Below are 15,734 nucleotides of genomic sequence, written 5' to 3'. Positions count from 1 at the left end.
TTCCCTGTGTGGCTGTCACCGATTGTCTCTTCCCTTTTATAGGGAAGGACAATCAGTGATGTCACAAGCCAGGCCACGCCCCCTACAATAAAAAAAAACATCACGTCATACATAACACCTACACTGCCCCATAGTGGTTAACTCCTTCACTGCAGTGTCATTTACACAGGAATCAGTGCATTTAAATAGCACTGATTGCTGTATAAATGACAATGGTCCCAAAAATGTGTCAAAAATGTCCGATGTGTCTGCCATAATGTCACAGTCACAATAAAAATCGCTGATCGCCGCCATTACTAGTAAAAAAATGATTAATAAAAATGCTATAAAACGATCCCCTATTTTGTAAACGCTATAACTTTTGTGCAAACCAATCAATAATCGCTAATTGCGATTTTTTTTTACCAAAAATATGTAGAAGAATACGTATCGGCCTAAACTGAGGAAAACATTTTTTTTCATATATTTTTGGGGGATATTTATTATAGCAAAAAGTAAAAAATATTGAATTTTTTTTTCAAAATTGTCGCTCTATTTTTGTTTATAGCGCAAAAAATAAAAACCGCAGAGGTGATCAAATACCACCAAAAGAAAGCTCTATTTGTGGGAAAAAAATGGCGCCAATTTTGTTTGGGAGCCACGTCGCACGACCGCGCAATTGTCAGTTAAAGCGAACGCAGTGCCGAATCACAAAAAGGGACCTGGTCCTTTGGCTGCAAATTGGTCCGGGGCTTAAGTGGTTAAATGAAATGCAATCAATCAGTGATCACCCTTCTCACTAAATACACAATATACAATCAGATTGCATAGCGTATGGCCACGTTTGTGCACCTAAAATTACTAGTAGCGCTTTCAGTGTCATTAATTGTTAACGGCACACCAAACACAGAAGCAAACACACATTTTGTCATGTGAAAAAAACGAGAGGCAAATGCTGCAAAGTACACGCACAGTAAAAAACACGCAACCCACAAAACGCCATAATGTCCCATTAACCACATGTAGTGCAGCCAATTAAAATCAACAGGCTGCCCTGTGCGCGTCACAGGAAAAAACGAGCCAGAAAACATTCGCTCCCCACTATGCTAGGTGTGAATGGGGCCTTGTGAAAGGGAAATTGGTGCGATAACACAAGAACAACGAGGCTTCATTCACATCTGTGCGTTTTTCTTGCATTTCAGAAATGCGCTGCACCGAAAATCGCAGTAAAAAATGCACAAAACACCACTGTAAAAAAAAAGTTATGAAGCTTCTTTGGGGAAATTTCTGTGTAGGGTAACCTATTCAGGTGGATGGGCTGTTCTATGTGTGATGAGTGAAAATGCTCCAAAAACGCCCCCCCCCCCAGACAAAAAAACGCCCCCCCCCCCCAGACAGTTGAGTGTTTCTGGCCACTCCCTCCTATGTACTTGCATAAAGGTGGCCATACACTGTGCAATCTGATTGTATATTTAGTGAGAAGGGCGATCACTGATTGATTGCATTTAATTAAAAAAAACATGCACCTGGGAATGGGAGGGTGGATGATGCAGGGTGTGTGCTAATGAGGTCAGCTGGTCAACTAAACTAAATGGCCCCCCTAGCAACATTAGATCCCAGCAAAAATATATCCCCCACCAGCAAAAAAAAAAAAAAACATCCCTGGTCACACCCCTCCAGCCTGTGTCTATTGTGTGTATGAGCTTAGAATAAGAGGGAGGTGAAGCCTCCATCAGTCTACATGTAATATCCAACCCCCCATTGTGTTTAGCTGGTTAGTGGGCATGGAGGAGGAGGGAGGTAGTGGTCTGTCAGTCACCACTGTGTATGCGCCCACATGTGTGACTCTATTGTCACATGGGCTGCTCAGATGTGATAGGGAGGAAATGCTCAGCATAGAAACTCACTAAAAACTGAGCATGGCCAGAGCTGCCAACGGCTGCTCTTCAGAATCCCCAACTGCATTGGAGACATGGACAGAAGGGGGTGATAGAGGACAGCAGGATCAACCAGGTTTTTTGCAGAATACAGAAAACGAATCTTGTAGTGACTGACTGAGCATGAACAGCATGTAATACACCATTTATTGATAGTTTTTAAAGAGGAAGTAAACCCTGATGAGTTTACTTCCTCTTTCATTCCCTGTAAAGGTAAAGTATAATGGACTACTATGCATCGCATAGTAGTCCATTATGTGTCACTTACCTGACACAGGAGCCAGCGAAGTCACCGCTGTCCCCTGTAGTTCCGAGCGTCCATCTTCTTGGTGGGTCTCGCTGCTCCGGCACTGTGATTCGCCGGAGCAGCGATGACGTCACTCCCGCGCATGCGCACGGTAGCCGAGACCCGCGGCATTGCTGTCATCGACGATGCCCCGCACAGTGCGCCTGCGCGCCGCTGTCTACGGCGCATGCGCCGTAGATAGCGGTGCCCGTCTTCAGGCAAATAAGGGTTTACAACCACTTTAATTATTTGGGCTTAATGATACTTTGTAATTTATATATATGGGTAGGTCTGCTGCAATAGAATTTGCACCATCAGATTATAAAAAAAATAAGGAAAGATAAAGTAAGAGAGGTGAAGTGATGGGGGTTGGCAGGATTGGGTGATAGGGGGAGTATGAACCACCCTACTGGGCCACATATGTAGACTCTGCCACAGGACAGCTGGGCTCTTTCCCGCCAAGTCCCTCTTGGCTCTCCAGTGAGTTTCTCCAGACCACACTTGATGCCTGGACTCAAGCTTGTGACTAGGTCCCCTAGCTAAGCCTATCTGGGATCACTGTGTCTTCTTAACGGATAAGGCAGGACTGATTGACACTGATAAGGACTGATGAGGCTGCACTGATAGGCTGCACTGATGGTCACTGATGAGGCTGTACCTATGGTCACTGATGAGGCAGCACTAATAGGCAGCACTGATAGACAGCACTGAAAGGCTGCACTGATGAGGCAACACTGATGAGGCACTGATGAGGCACTGATGAGGCTGCACTGATAAGCAGCACTGATGGGCACTGATAAGGCTGCACTGATAAGCAGCACTGATGGGCACTGATGAGGTTGCACTGATGGGCACTAATGAGGCTGCACTGATAGGCAGCACTGATGGGCATCACTGATGAGCACTGATGAGGCTGCACTGATGGGCACTGATGAGACTGCACTGATGGGCACTGATGAGGCTGCACTGATAAGCAGCACTGATGGGCACTGATGAGGCTGCACTGATAAGCAGCACTGATGGGCAATGCTGAGGCTGCACCGATGGGCACTGATGAGGCAGCACTGATGGGCACTTATGAGGCTGCACTGATGGGCATCACTGATGAGCACTGGTGAGGCTGCACTGATGGGCACTGATGAGGCTGCACTGATGGGCACTGATGAGGCTGCACTGATAAGCAGCACTGATGGGCACTGATGAGGCTGCACTGATAAGCAGCACTGATAGGCAGTGATGAGGCTGCACTGATGGGCACTGATAAGGATGCACTGATAAGCAGCACTGATGGGCACTGATGAGGCTGCACTGATAAGCAGCACTGATAGGCAGTGGTGAGGCTGCACTGATGGGCACTGATGAGGCTGCACTGATAGGCAGCGCTGATGAGGCTGCACTGATGGGCACTGATGAGGCTGCACTGATAGGCAGCACTGATGGGCACTAATGAGGATGCACTGATAAGCAGCACTGATGGGCACTGATGAGGCTGCACTGATAAGCAGCACTGATGAGGCTGCACTGATGGACACTGATGAGGCTGCACTGATAAGCAGCACTAATGGGCACTGATGAGGTTTCACTGATAAGCAGCACCGATGAGGCTGCATTGATGGGCACTGATGAGGCTGCACTGATAAGCAGCACTGATGGGCACTGATGAGGCTGCACTGATGGGCACTGATGAGGCTGCACTGATAAGCAGAACTGATGGGCAGTGATGAGGCTGCAGTGATGGGCACTGATGAGGCTGCACTGATAGGCAGCACTGATGGGCACTGATAGGCAGCACTGATGGGCACTGATGGGGCTGCACTGATAAGCAGCACTGATGAGGCTGTACTGATGAGGCTGCACTGGTGGGCACTGATGAGGCTGCAGTGATGGGCGCTGATGCGGCTGCACTGATGGGAACTGATATGCGGCACTGATGGGCACTTATAGGTAACACTGATGGGCACTTATATGGAGGCACTGATTGACACTGGTAGGTGGTACTGATGGGCACTGATAGGCAGCACTGATGGACACTGATTGGCACTGATTAGGCTGCATGGATAATCAGTGCCCTGATTATCAGTGTAAACAATGCACTGATAGGCTTGCCGATTAACGGCTCTTCTTTCTTCCCACAGACACAGCGTTGGAGGACTGCCAATAGCTGGCAAGTCTATTTACATGTGATCAGCTGTAAATGGACACAGCTGATCACATGGTAACAGGCCACTGTGATTGGTTCTTTACCATGATCTGTGATGCCATAGGAGGTGCACAGGGGGTGAGGTTCTGGAAGGACGTCTATGGACACCCTCCCAGAACTGGATAAGTGTCCCCAGAGAGTCTCATCCTTAAAATCAGGGTCCCCAGAGAGCCTCCCCCTTAAAATCAGGGTCCCCAGAGAGCCCCCCACTTACATCAGGTTCCCCAGAGAGCCTCCCCCTTAAAATCAGGGTCCCCAGAGAGCCCCCCACTTATTTCAGGGTTCCCAGAGAGCCCCCTTACATCAGGTTCCCCAGAGAGCCTCCCCCTTAAAATCAGGGTACCCAGAGAGCCTCCCCTTTGCATCAGAGTCCCCAGAGAACTTCCCCTCCCCTTGGGACCCCTGCAGAGACTCAGGGCTATGGGCCCCAGATTCAGGGCTATAGCCCCAAAAGCCACCCCCCTAGCGACGCCACTGCCAGGACATTTATAAAATGTACTTTGATTGACAAGAGGACAAAGGTGCAGCGTCTGTTTTAATTTAATGATTGTGATTACGAATCGCAGAGAGGTGGAACCTGTACAGACGGGTCCCATGGTACAAACATATCTCTACTGTAAGCATGGCTATTCCGCATAAATTGCACAAGTGGAGCTGCATCCAAATGAATAGGACGCCTCAGATATTTATCATTTTTATGGGGATGTCACAAGACATGGTTGCATCATCTAGAAACTCTGCAGTTTTTATGACCCCCTCGCTATCCTTTTCCCCATACCTCCCAACTTTTTGAGATGGGAATGAGGGATACCTATCAGCAAAAGCATGCAGGCATAGGACACACCCCTTGCCACGCCCCCTTAAAGGAGAATTATACAAAAAAAAAAACAAGACTGGTTGAACCCACAAGTGCTTTTTTTTACCACTAATATTCCTTTATATCGGGTTTTGGAATTTACAAATGCAGTAATTTAGAAATCAGATGAAAGGTTTAGTGCTGGGAAAACACTTTTTGATAGATTAAAAAAAAAGTACATTTTATATACATCTATATTAGGGCTGTTACTGATTAAAAATTTTGTGTCCGATTAATCGATTTTTTTTTTTTTAAATCGATGAATGGACTAATTTTGATAAATTATAACGCACATACAGATCCAACTACTTTTAGCTGATCTCCTTGCATTACAGCTCTGCATTAGTCAGTGGTAAATGTGGTTACACTGTATACAATCACCCGACACTAGTCAGTTTCCACAATCCATGACTCAACTTCACAGTTCACACAAATATGTTTTAAATTCAAACTGTAGCACTGACGTAAGTCATTTTTTTTTCTTCCCACAGTAGCGTGACAATCCCTCCACCTCGGGTCTAACTAATCGCTCTCACCTTATGGCACGGACCCCTGTGCAAACAGGTGGTCATGCAAGCGGGTATCAAAAGGGTTAACACGGACCATAAACATCTCTCACGTCTCCTTAGATCTCAGCAAAGACGCCGGGTCATGGGTAGAAAGAAAAGATCTAAGTGCTCACCGCTTAAGTATAAGATTTCATTTTTGTGTTCAAACACAAATTACTCACATAAAGATGATAAAAACACAGCATGTAAAGCCGACAATCGTGTTAGTTCCGTACGGCAGCCGAGGGTGGCGTCATGCGTAGCTCCTCCCCCGTACGCGTTACGTTCATTTAGAACTTCGACGTCACCAGACTCCTCCCCCCTTCCCTTCGTTAGCAGACGGAGGCACTTGGGGAAGGGGGGAGGAGTCCAGTGACATTGATGTCCGTGACGTCACCGGATCTCCGACGGAACTCCCTGAAGATCCGGAAGCCGGCGGAGAGGCGAGTACCAATCAAAAGAATTTTGATCGATCAAAAAAATTTATCGATTAATCGATGATTTAATCTTTAATTTCCACGGCCCTAATCTTTATGGATCAGACAAAAATGAGGGAGAAATGAGGAGAAATGAGGGACAGAGGGACATTGCTCCAAATCAGGGACAATCCCTCAAATTCAGGGACAGTTGTGAGTTATGTTTGCCATCTCCCGTCATATCACATGTTCTGTCATGACAAGTATCTGACTTCTATGGACAATGGGACGGGGATGGGGATGGGGACGGGGATGGGGACGGACGGGTCGCTGACTCTCACGGCACTCATCTCCGGACAAGGCGATTAATCGCGTGCTCTGCATTTTTGTAGACAGATGCTGCTTTGTGGGCACAAACAGCCTGGTATCTGGCACACTCTGCTCAGGTTGTAGGACAGAACGATCCCGGAACCAGACAATGAGTCCTTTGAGCTCAGTCTTCATCAGATTCAAAGGGGTCTTTGAAGTGAGTTAAAAACCATAAGGATCTCTCGGTATTAGCTGAAAAATGTAAGTCAATCAGAGCATGAGATGTGCAATTCCTATGCAAACCCCACTGACCTTGGCTGAGGATTCTGCGAGCAGAAACTTTTTTTTTTTTATAGTCTCACAGGATCGAAATCCGCTGTCTAGTCCGGGGACTGACCACCTCTGACCCCAAATGACCCAAATTATTCTGCACTTTAAAGCAGTAAAATAGATTTCAGTTGGCTGCTGTTCTGTTTCAACTGCTGCTTTAGGCAGTGAGATCCATAAACCCAGTGTCTGGGCAGTATGGTCACTTGCTGGCCTGGCACCATCAACAGGCAGCTTTACTCACAGCAGTTAAAGTGATTGTAAATGCTCGTTGTTTTTTTTTTTTTTTTGTTTGTTTTTTTTTTTATAATGAATATAGCAATCATGTTATATTTTGCACAGAGCAGCCTCAATCCTCCTCTGTTTAATGCCCCCATAGCAAGCCACTTGCTGTGGGGGCTCTCATCGAGCGAGCCCCCCTAGCCCTGCTATTTGTGTCCATTGACAGCACAGCCTGGCCCCTCCCACCATGTATAAATACATAAGGGGGGGATATGATCACCATGTATAAATACACAAGGGCATACCCCAAGGGGGGATATGATCACCATGTATAAATACACAAGGGCATACCTCCCAACATTTTGAGATGGGAATGAGGGACACCTACTGGCAAATGTATGTAGGCATAGGACACGCCCCCTGTCACACCCCCTTAAAGGAGAATTAACCAAAAAAAAGGTTAATTAAATCCACAAGGACTTTTTTTTACCACTACTATTCCTTTATATTGGCTTTTAAAATGTACAAATGCAGCAATTTAGAAATCAGATGAAAGGTTTAGCGCCGGGAAACACTTTTTGAAAGATAAAAAGTGCATTTTATATACCACTATATAGATCAGACCAAAATAAGGGACAAATGAGGAGGAAAGAGGAACAGAAGGACATTGCTCCAAATCAGGGACAGTCCCTCCAAATCCGGGACTGTTGGGAGCTATGCATAAGGGGGGATATGATCACCATGTATAAATACATAAGGGGGGGGGGGGGGTATGATCACCATGTATAAATACATAAGGGGGATATGATCACCATGTATAAATACATAAGGGGGGGTATGATCACCATGTATAAATACATAAGGGGGGGATATGATCTTCATGTATAAATACATAAGGGGGGATATGATCTCCATGTATAAATACATAAGGGGGGGGGGGGGTATGATCACCATGTATAAATACATAAGGGGGATATGATCACCATGTATAAATACATAAGGGGGGGTATGATCACCATGTATAAATACATAAGGGGGGGATATGATCTTCATGTATAAATACATAAGGGGGGATATGATCTCCATGTATAAATACATAAGGGGGGGTATGATCACCATGTATAAATACATAAGGGGGATATGATCACCATGTATAAATACATAAGGGGGGGGGTATGATCACCATGTATAAATACACAAGGGGGATATGATCACCATGTATAAATACATAAGGGGGGGTATGATCACCATGTATAAATACATAAGGAGGGATATGATCACCATGTATAAATACATAAGGGGGTGATATGATCTTCATGTATAAATACATAAGGGGGGATATGATCTCCATGTATAAATACATAAGGGGGGGGATATGATCGCCATGTATAAATACATAAGGGGGGGTATGATCACCATGTATAAATACATAAGGGGGGGATATGATCGCCATGTAGAAATACATAAGGGGGGGCATGATCTCTATATATAAATACATAAGGGGAGATATTCAGAAAAAAGTTGGAAAAAACAGAATTTTTTCCGGGGGGAAGTTAGGGACTTTTAGGAAGCCAAGGCCAGGTAAGGTCATGTATTTCCATCCCTAGGGACTTTAAATGATATCATGATTTGGTAGAGTCATGAATATCCATCCCATATACATTTGAGCGAAGAGGGTGTATTTAAAAAAGGGGGGAGGGTGGGACTTTATATGAAGCACCGGACAGCAAAAGGGTACTAGGATGAATATATGGAATTTTATTAGAAAGCTCAGTTAGAATTGTATAAATACATGGTATCATTAATGAGCAGTTACATACATATAATAATTGGGCCATTAGACACAATCCATATAAGTTGATGGTGATAACAATAATAAGCAGTAAAAATGATAACAATGCAGTTAATAGTAGTATTACATATGTATAAACACATTAAAATTCCTTAATTCATCTTAAGGGAATGGATAAAAATTGTATTCAAATGGTATTGCCTACGGGACCCATGGCCTCACTGGACCTGAGGGGATAAATGACATAATCATTTGAAAAACTTGATATAGTGGGTAAGTACACGGCAACCAGTAGCTCTACGCGTTTCGTGGCTTTCATGCCACTCGTCAGGAGCAAGAGAGTGTGGTATCTGTAAAAAATTAATGTAATGATAATAAAAAAGCTAACACAAGTGCAGAAGACAAGGTTGGGGGTAAAATATAGAACCCCAATAACCAAGGCTTACGTGCTGAGGTTGAATGTGTTGCTAATATGGTGGCAGGGCCCCACAGACAGTCCGATAATAGCTCCTACCGGGAGCTGTGGTGGAAACCCGGCAGGCTGGAAAAGGGGCAATACCCAGGGCAGGCACGGCAAGCGAGGGCACTCTATGAGGGGAAAACACAATGTGAGCAAAATGGGGGAAGGGGTAAAGAAAAGGGGGGTAGCAGGGGGGAAAAGAGGGGGGGGAGGGGGAAAGGAAAAGAGGGAAGGGAAGAAAAGAGGAAAAAAGGGAAAGAAGGAAGGGGGGGGGATGTGAGAGAATAGTGAGGGTGTGGGAAGGGTGATGTGGGGGAATAAGAAAAAGAGTAGGCAAGGTTGTGTATGGTGGGGATGGTGGGAGAGGGACAAAAGGTGAATGGTGAAATGGATGAGCCCAAAAATAGTAATAGTGCAGTGGGACTAATTTAACTTGTAAGGACGAGGAACCCCATAAGGGGGAGCCAAGGGGATCAGCAGTAGTCAAATTGTGTGCTGGTTTGTGTAGAGAAAGCCTCGCATGTCGGGACCACCTGGGGATCGCCCCTAAATAGACCAGGTGAGGGAAAGTCCACCAATGTCACGCCGTGCACCGGAGGGAGGAGCACCATATGGCGGATTGCCGGAACTCCGGCACCGACACACAGTCACCTCCCCATTGTACACGTGCATGGTAAACACAGCCTGCCCATAGCGGCGTCACAAAGACGCCACGCGTGCAGCGTTAAATACACCCTCTTCGCTCAAATAAGGGGAGATATGATCTCCATTTATAAATACATAAGGGGGGATATGATCTCCATATATAAATACATGAGGGGGGATATGATCTCCATGCATAAATACATAAGGGGGGATATGATCTTCATATATAAATACATTAGGGGAGATATGATCTCCATATATAAATACATAAGGGGGGATATGATCTCCATGTATAAATACATAAGGGGGGGATATGATCTCCATGTATAAATACTTAAGGGGGGATATGATCTCCATATATAAATACATAAGGGGGGATATGATCTCCATGTATAAACACATAAGGGGAGATATGATCTCCATATATAAATACATAAGGGGGAATATGATCTCCATGTATAAATACATAAGGGGGATATGATCTCCATATATAAATACATAAGGGGAGATATGATCTCCATGTATAAATACTTAAGGGGGATATGATCTCCATATATAAATACATAAGGGGGGATATGATCTCCATGTATAAATACATAAGGGGAGATATGATCTCCAGGTATAAATACATAAGGGGGGGAAATGATCTCCATGTATAAATACATAAGGGGAGGGGTATAATCACCATCAGGGCTGGCGCTGACGCTAGGCGAACTAGGCAACCGCCTAGAGCACATGGCTTCCTAGGGCACACCCCCATCCACTGATTTCCCTACTAGCCTGGCCGAGGAAACAAGGGGCTAAAGGCCGCCACCCTACACGGGGGCTGGGGCGCTGACTTATTTTCTGCTGGTCAACACAGAGAAAGTAGCAGCCGTGGAGGACATCCATCATGGGGGGCTGCAGAGGAGGTCAGCAGCAGCTCAGAGAGTGAGGGAAGGCGACACTGAGCTGGCTCCCGGGAGTCGGAGGACAGCTGGGGAGGCGGAGGAGGTGGACACCATGTTTCTCCTCAGGATGGAGGAGAAGGCCAGTACTGCACTGTAGACCAATTGGGGGAAATAATCACCATGTATAAATACATAAGGGGGAAATAATCACCATGTATAAATACATAAAGGGGAAATAATCACTATGTATAAATACATAAGGGGGAAATAATCACCATGTGTGAATATATAAGTTGTCCATTTAGTAAACCTGGTGTTGAGTTATTCACTTTCAGGTCATTACAGAGGACAAGGGGGCATTCTTTATGTCTGGAATAGGAGAAATGTAACCTCTACAAACAGAAAGGCTTCTTCACAGTAAGAGCTGTGAAATGTGGAATAGACTCTCTCAAGAACTTCTGTTGTTCTAGCCAGCTCAGTTCAATGTTTAAAAAAAAAAAAAAGGCCTGGATGTTTTTTTAATGCACAGTATATAACTGGCTATTAACATTTCTAGTTAATGCCCCCAGAGATTGTTGATCTAGGGAATATCCATTTGCCAGGCTTTGCATTAGCCAGGCTATGATAATACTTTCCCTGTGCCTTCCTCCAAGCTGTACAAATGGGGTCTATTACAGGACATTGCTGACCTTGTGTGCAGCTATGAAGGTCAATAAGCGCTTTACATTTTTTGCATTCCAGTCCAGAAGATCCGTCTCCTGGATTGTTTCTATTGCCCTGAAATCTCCAAACCCGCTGGTTAGGAGCTTTACACCTTGTCATAGAAGAGGTAGGGAATGGTATATGCTAAAGTGATTGTAAACATTCAATTTATTTGTTCTTTTAATTAACAAACCTGTTATACTTACCCGCTATGTGCAATGTTTTTGCACAGAGCAGCCCTGATCCTCCTCTTTTTGGATCCCCCGCTGTTGCTCCTGCCTCCTCCCCCCCCCCTGCCGAGTGCCCACCACAATAAGCTGCTTTCTCTGGGGCACTCCTGAACGCTCGCTCCCGAGCCGGCTCTGTGTGACCATAGACACACAGAGCACAGCTCAGCCCGGCTTGCTCCTTCCTCACTGGCTGTTATTTAACCACTTTAGCCCCGGAAGGATTTACTCCCTTCCTGACCACAGCACTTTTTGTGATTCGCCACTGCGTCACTTTAACTGACAATTGAGCATTCGTGCGACGTGACTCCCAAACAAAATTGACGTCCTTATTTTCCCACAAATAGAGCTTTCTTTTGGTGGTATTTGATCATCTCTGTGGTTTTTATTTTTTGCGCTATAAAGAAAAGAAGAGCGATAGTTTTGAAAATAAAAGCAGTATTTTTTACTTTTTGCTATAATAAATATCCACAAAAAATATATAAAATAAATATTTTTTTCTCAGTTTAGGCCGATACGTATTCTTCTACATATTTTTGGTATAAAAAAAAATCGCAATAAGCGTATATTGATTGGCTTGTGCAAAAGTTATAGCGTCTACAAAATAGGGGATAGATTTATAGCATTTTTATGATTTTTTTTTTTTTTTTTTTTATTAGTAATGGCGGCAATTTGCAATTTTTATCGTGACTGCGACATTATGGTGGACACATTGGACACTTTTGACACCATTTTGGGACCATTGTCATTTATACAGCGATCAGTGCTATAAAAATGCACCGATTACTGTATATATGACACTGGCAGGGAAGGGGTTAAACACTAGGGGGTGATCAAGGGGTTAAGTGTGTCCTAGGGAGGGGTTCTAACTGTGGGGGGGAGGGGATTCCACTGACATGACAGCGATCACTGCTCCCACTCACAGGGAGCAGTATATCCCTGTCATGTCAATAGGCAGAACGGGGAAATGCCTTGTTTACATAGGCATCTCCCTATTCTACCTCTCCACACTGCAATCGCAGGCCGCGGGTGAACATCAAGTTCCCGGGGCATGCTTCCACGGTGTGCGGTAGAGCGCCCGATAGGTGGCAAATTTAAAGGGACGTACAGGTACGTCCATTTGCCTGCCTGTGCCATTCTGCCGACGTACGTCTGTGTACGGGGTTCGGCAAGTGGTTAATAGCAGCGGAAGGTAATGGCTCCCCCTGCTGTCTCTGAGCCTATGAGGAGGGAGAGAGCTTCTGCTTTCACGCACATCGCTAGATCGGGATTGGGCTCAGGTAAGTATAAGGTGGGGGGGCTACATGCAGAAGGTTTTTTACCCTAATGCAGAGAATACATTAGGGTAAAAAAAACCTTCACGCTGGGTTCACACCTATTCAAATTGGATGTTGCTTTTACCACATCCAATTCACACAGCAGGAGAATATGATCGGCTCTCTATGGAGCTGCTTCACATATCTCCGGGAGGAGCTGCACAGAAACGCTGTGCGTCTGTGGCTCTGTTTCTGGGCCACATTCAGGCAAAGATTCTGCCCTGATTCGTCCTTGAAACAGAGAACAGGGGCGCTCCTGTGCGATCCGCAGTTGGTTCCAGTGTGACCCGAGCCTCAGCCTTTAGAACCACTTTAAGCCCTTGTACACACGGTCCGATCGGACTGTGTTGTCGGATAATCCGATAGTGTGTGGGCTCCATCCGACTGTTTCCATCGGAATATCCGATGGACCAAGTTTGAGAGCTTGGCTATAAAAATTTCCGACAACATGATCCGATCGGACCTTGTCCGATCATGTGTAGAGAATTCTGAACGGACAAAGTGCCACGCATGCTGAGATCAAATTCCTAGACCAAAGCTATTGGCTACTAGCCTGAACATAGTCCCGTTGTAACGAAATAACATCATCACGTTCTGAACGATCGGATTTTCCGACAACTTTGTCCGACCGTGTGTATGCAACACAAGTTTCGGACAAAATCCGTCAGACATAATCCGACGGATTTTGTTGTCGGAATGTCCAACCGTGTGTACAAGGGCTAAGACTTTCAGTCCATCTAGTTCAACCATAAAAAAATAAATACAAATAAAATAAACAATATACAATCCTATATACACAATCTTTCACCCACAGTTGATCCAGAGGAAGGCGAAACCCCCCCCCCCCAGCAAAGCAGGATCCAGTTGGCTCCAGCAGGGGAAAAAAATCCTTCCTGATCCCAGAGAGGCAATCGGATTTTCCCTGCATCAACTTTCCCTATAAATGTCAGTATCCAGTTATATTATGTACATTTAGGAAAGAATCCAGGCCTTTCTTAAAGCAATCCACTGAGCTGGCCAGAACCACGTCTAGAGGGAGTCTATTCCAATTTTTACAGCTCTTACCGTGAAGAAACCTTTCCGTATTTGGAGATGAAATCTCTTTTCCTCCAGACGGAAAGAGTGCCCCCTTGTCCTCTGTAATGACCTTAAAGTGAATAACTCAAGACCAAGTTCACTATATGGACCCCTTATATATTTGTACATGTTGATCATATCCCCCCTTAATCTCCTCTTATCAAGAGTGAATAAATTCAGTTCCTGTAATCTTTCCTCATAGCTGAGCTCCTCCATGTCTCTTATCAGTTTGTTTGCCCTTCTCTGCACTTTCTCCAGTTCCCTGATATCCTTTTTGAGAACCGCTGCTCAAAACTGAACTGCATATTCCAGATGAGGTCTTACTAATGATTTTTGCAGCAAGTTTAATTATAAAGGTCTTTTTTAAACTATTCCACTTTTTTTAAAACATCAAAAAAAAAAAAAAAGCTCCTTCAGTGTAAAACGGATGACACTAGTTCTGCCCAGCATGTTTCGTGTGGACTTCTTCATGTGCAGATCCAGCTTATGAATGTTAGAAAGGCAAAGCTCTAGTCTTCTCACAGACACTGTGCTCGGGGAACCCTCCAAATGTTTCCAGATCTTCAGAAATTGGAGCCTAGGTAGAACATCCACTGATGCAATGCAAGTGTCTCAACAACATATTGAGAATCACCCACAATGTATTCTGGGATACAACGGAGAGAGGTTCCAAAGCTCGAAAATTCTGAAAAGTCAAAATTTGCATCAAACTCTTTGGGGCTTTTGGTACATTCTGCAAAACCACAGGGGTGTTCCTATGCACAGCCTACATAAACATACATAGCACGTTTGTTCATTTTTATCAGGTGTACTTTAATCTATTCTTATTTACCATACTTTACTTCTTAAATGTATCCATTATTCCATGCTAAATACTATTTTCCATTTGCCTTAGGAGGGGCCAGTGAATCCTGAACGGTACTTAGCCTGGGCCAATGCCTTTCTAGTGGTGTACAGCATTGATAACAAGAAGAGCTTTGAGGGCTGTCTTCAATACTTGGAGGTCATCTCTCAGTATAACAAAGGAGTCGTACATGAGAGCCCAGTTCTGCTTATAGGAAACAAGCTTGACATGGAACGGTACAGGTATCAAACCCTATAACTGCATCTATCTAGTTTCTTTCTTTGGTTTTCCTGGTCACTTTTTTGAGTATGTCACAGCTGCTAATTAATCCAAGTAATATTCACCCTATTGCAGCCTTTCTCAACATTTTTAACAAGAAGGAACCTTTGAAAAAACTTTCAGTTCTCAAGGAACCCCTGATAAGAATTACTGTGTCTGCAACTTGCGCTACCTTGTCGCTATGGTCAATGGGAAGAATGCTCCTTACATTGGTGGCCAGTGGGAAGAATGTTCCTTACATTGGTGGTCAGTGGTAAAAATACCCCTTTACTTTGGTGGCCAGTGAGAAGAATGCCCCTTAAATTGGTGGTCAGTGGGAAGAATGTTCCTTACATTAGTGGTCAGTTAGGAAAAATGTCCTTACATTGGTGACCAGTGGGAAGAATGTTCCTTACATTAGTTTTCAGTGGGAACAATGTCCT

The 15,734-nt window shown here is 44.7% G+C and overlaps 1 protein-coding gene across 7 annotated transcripts in view; it reads left to right on the top strand.

The window, feature by feature from the left end:
- LOC143963733 (ras-like protein family member 12) overlaps positions 1-15,734 on the top strand; it is a 101,626-nt gene that overhangs the window by 67,042 nt on the left and 18,850 nt on the right. For all 7 annotated transcript variants that reach the window (XM_077473458.1, XM_077473454.1, XM_077473459.1 and 4 more), the window contains one exon: positions 15,085-15,275. In XM_077473458.1, coding sequence (XP_077329584.1) covers positions 15,085-15,275 — 191 coding nt within the window. The remainder of the gene's footprint in view (positions 1-15,084; positions 15,276-15,734) is intronic.

The sequence above is a fragment of the Lithobates pipiens genome, unplaced genomic scaffold, assembly GCF_037356315.1.
Source record: "Lithobates pipiens isolate NorthernLeopardFrog02 unplaced genomic scaffold, aLitPip1_a1.2 Scaffold_8, whole genome shotgun sequence".
Classification (NCBI taxonomy): Eukaryota; Metazoa; Chordata; class Amphibia; order Anura; family Ranidae; genus Lithobates; species Lithobates pipiens.
This window is presented reverse-complemented; position numbering and strand designations above follow the sequence as displayed.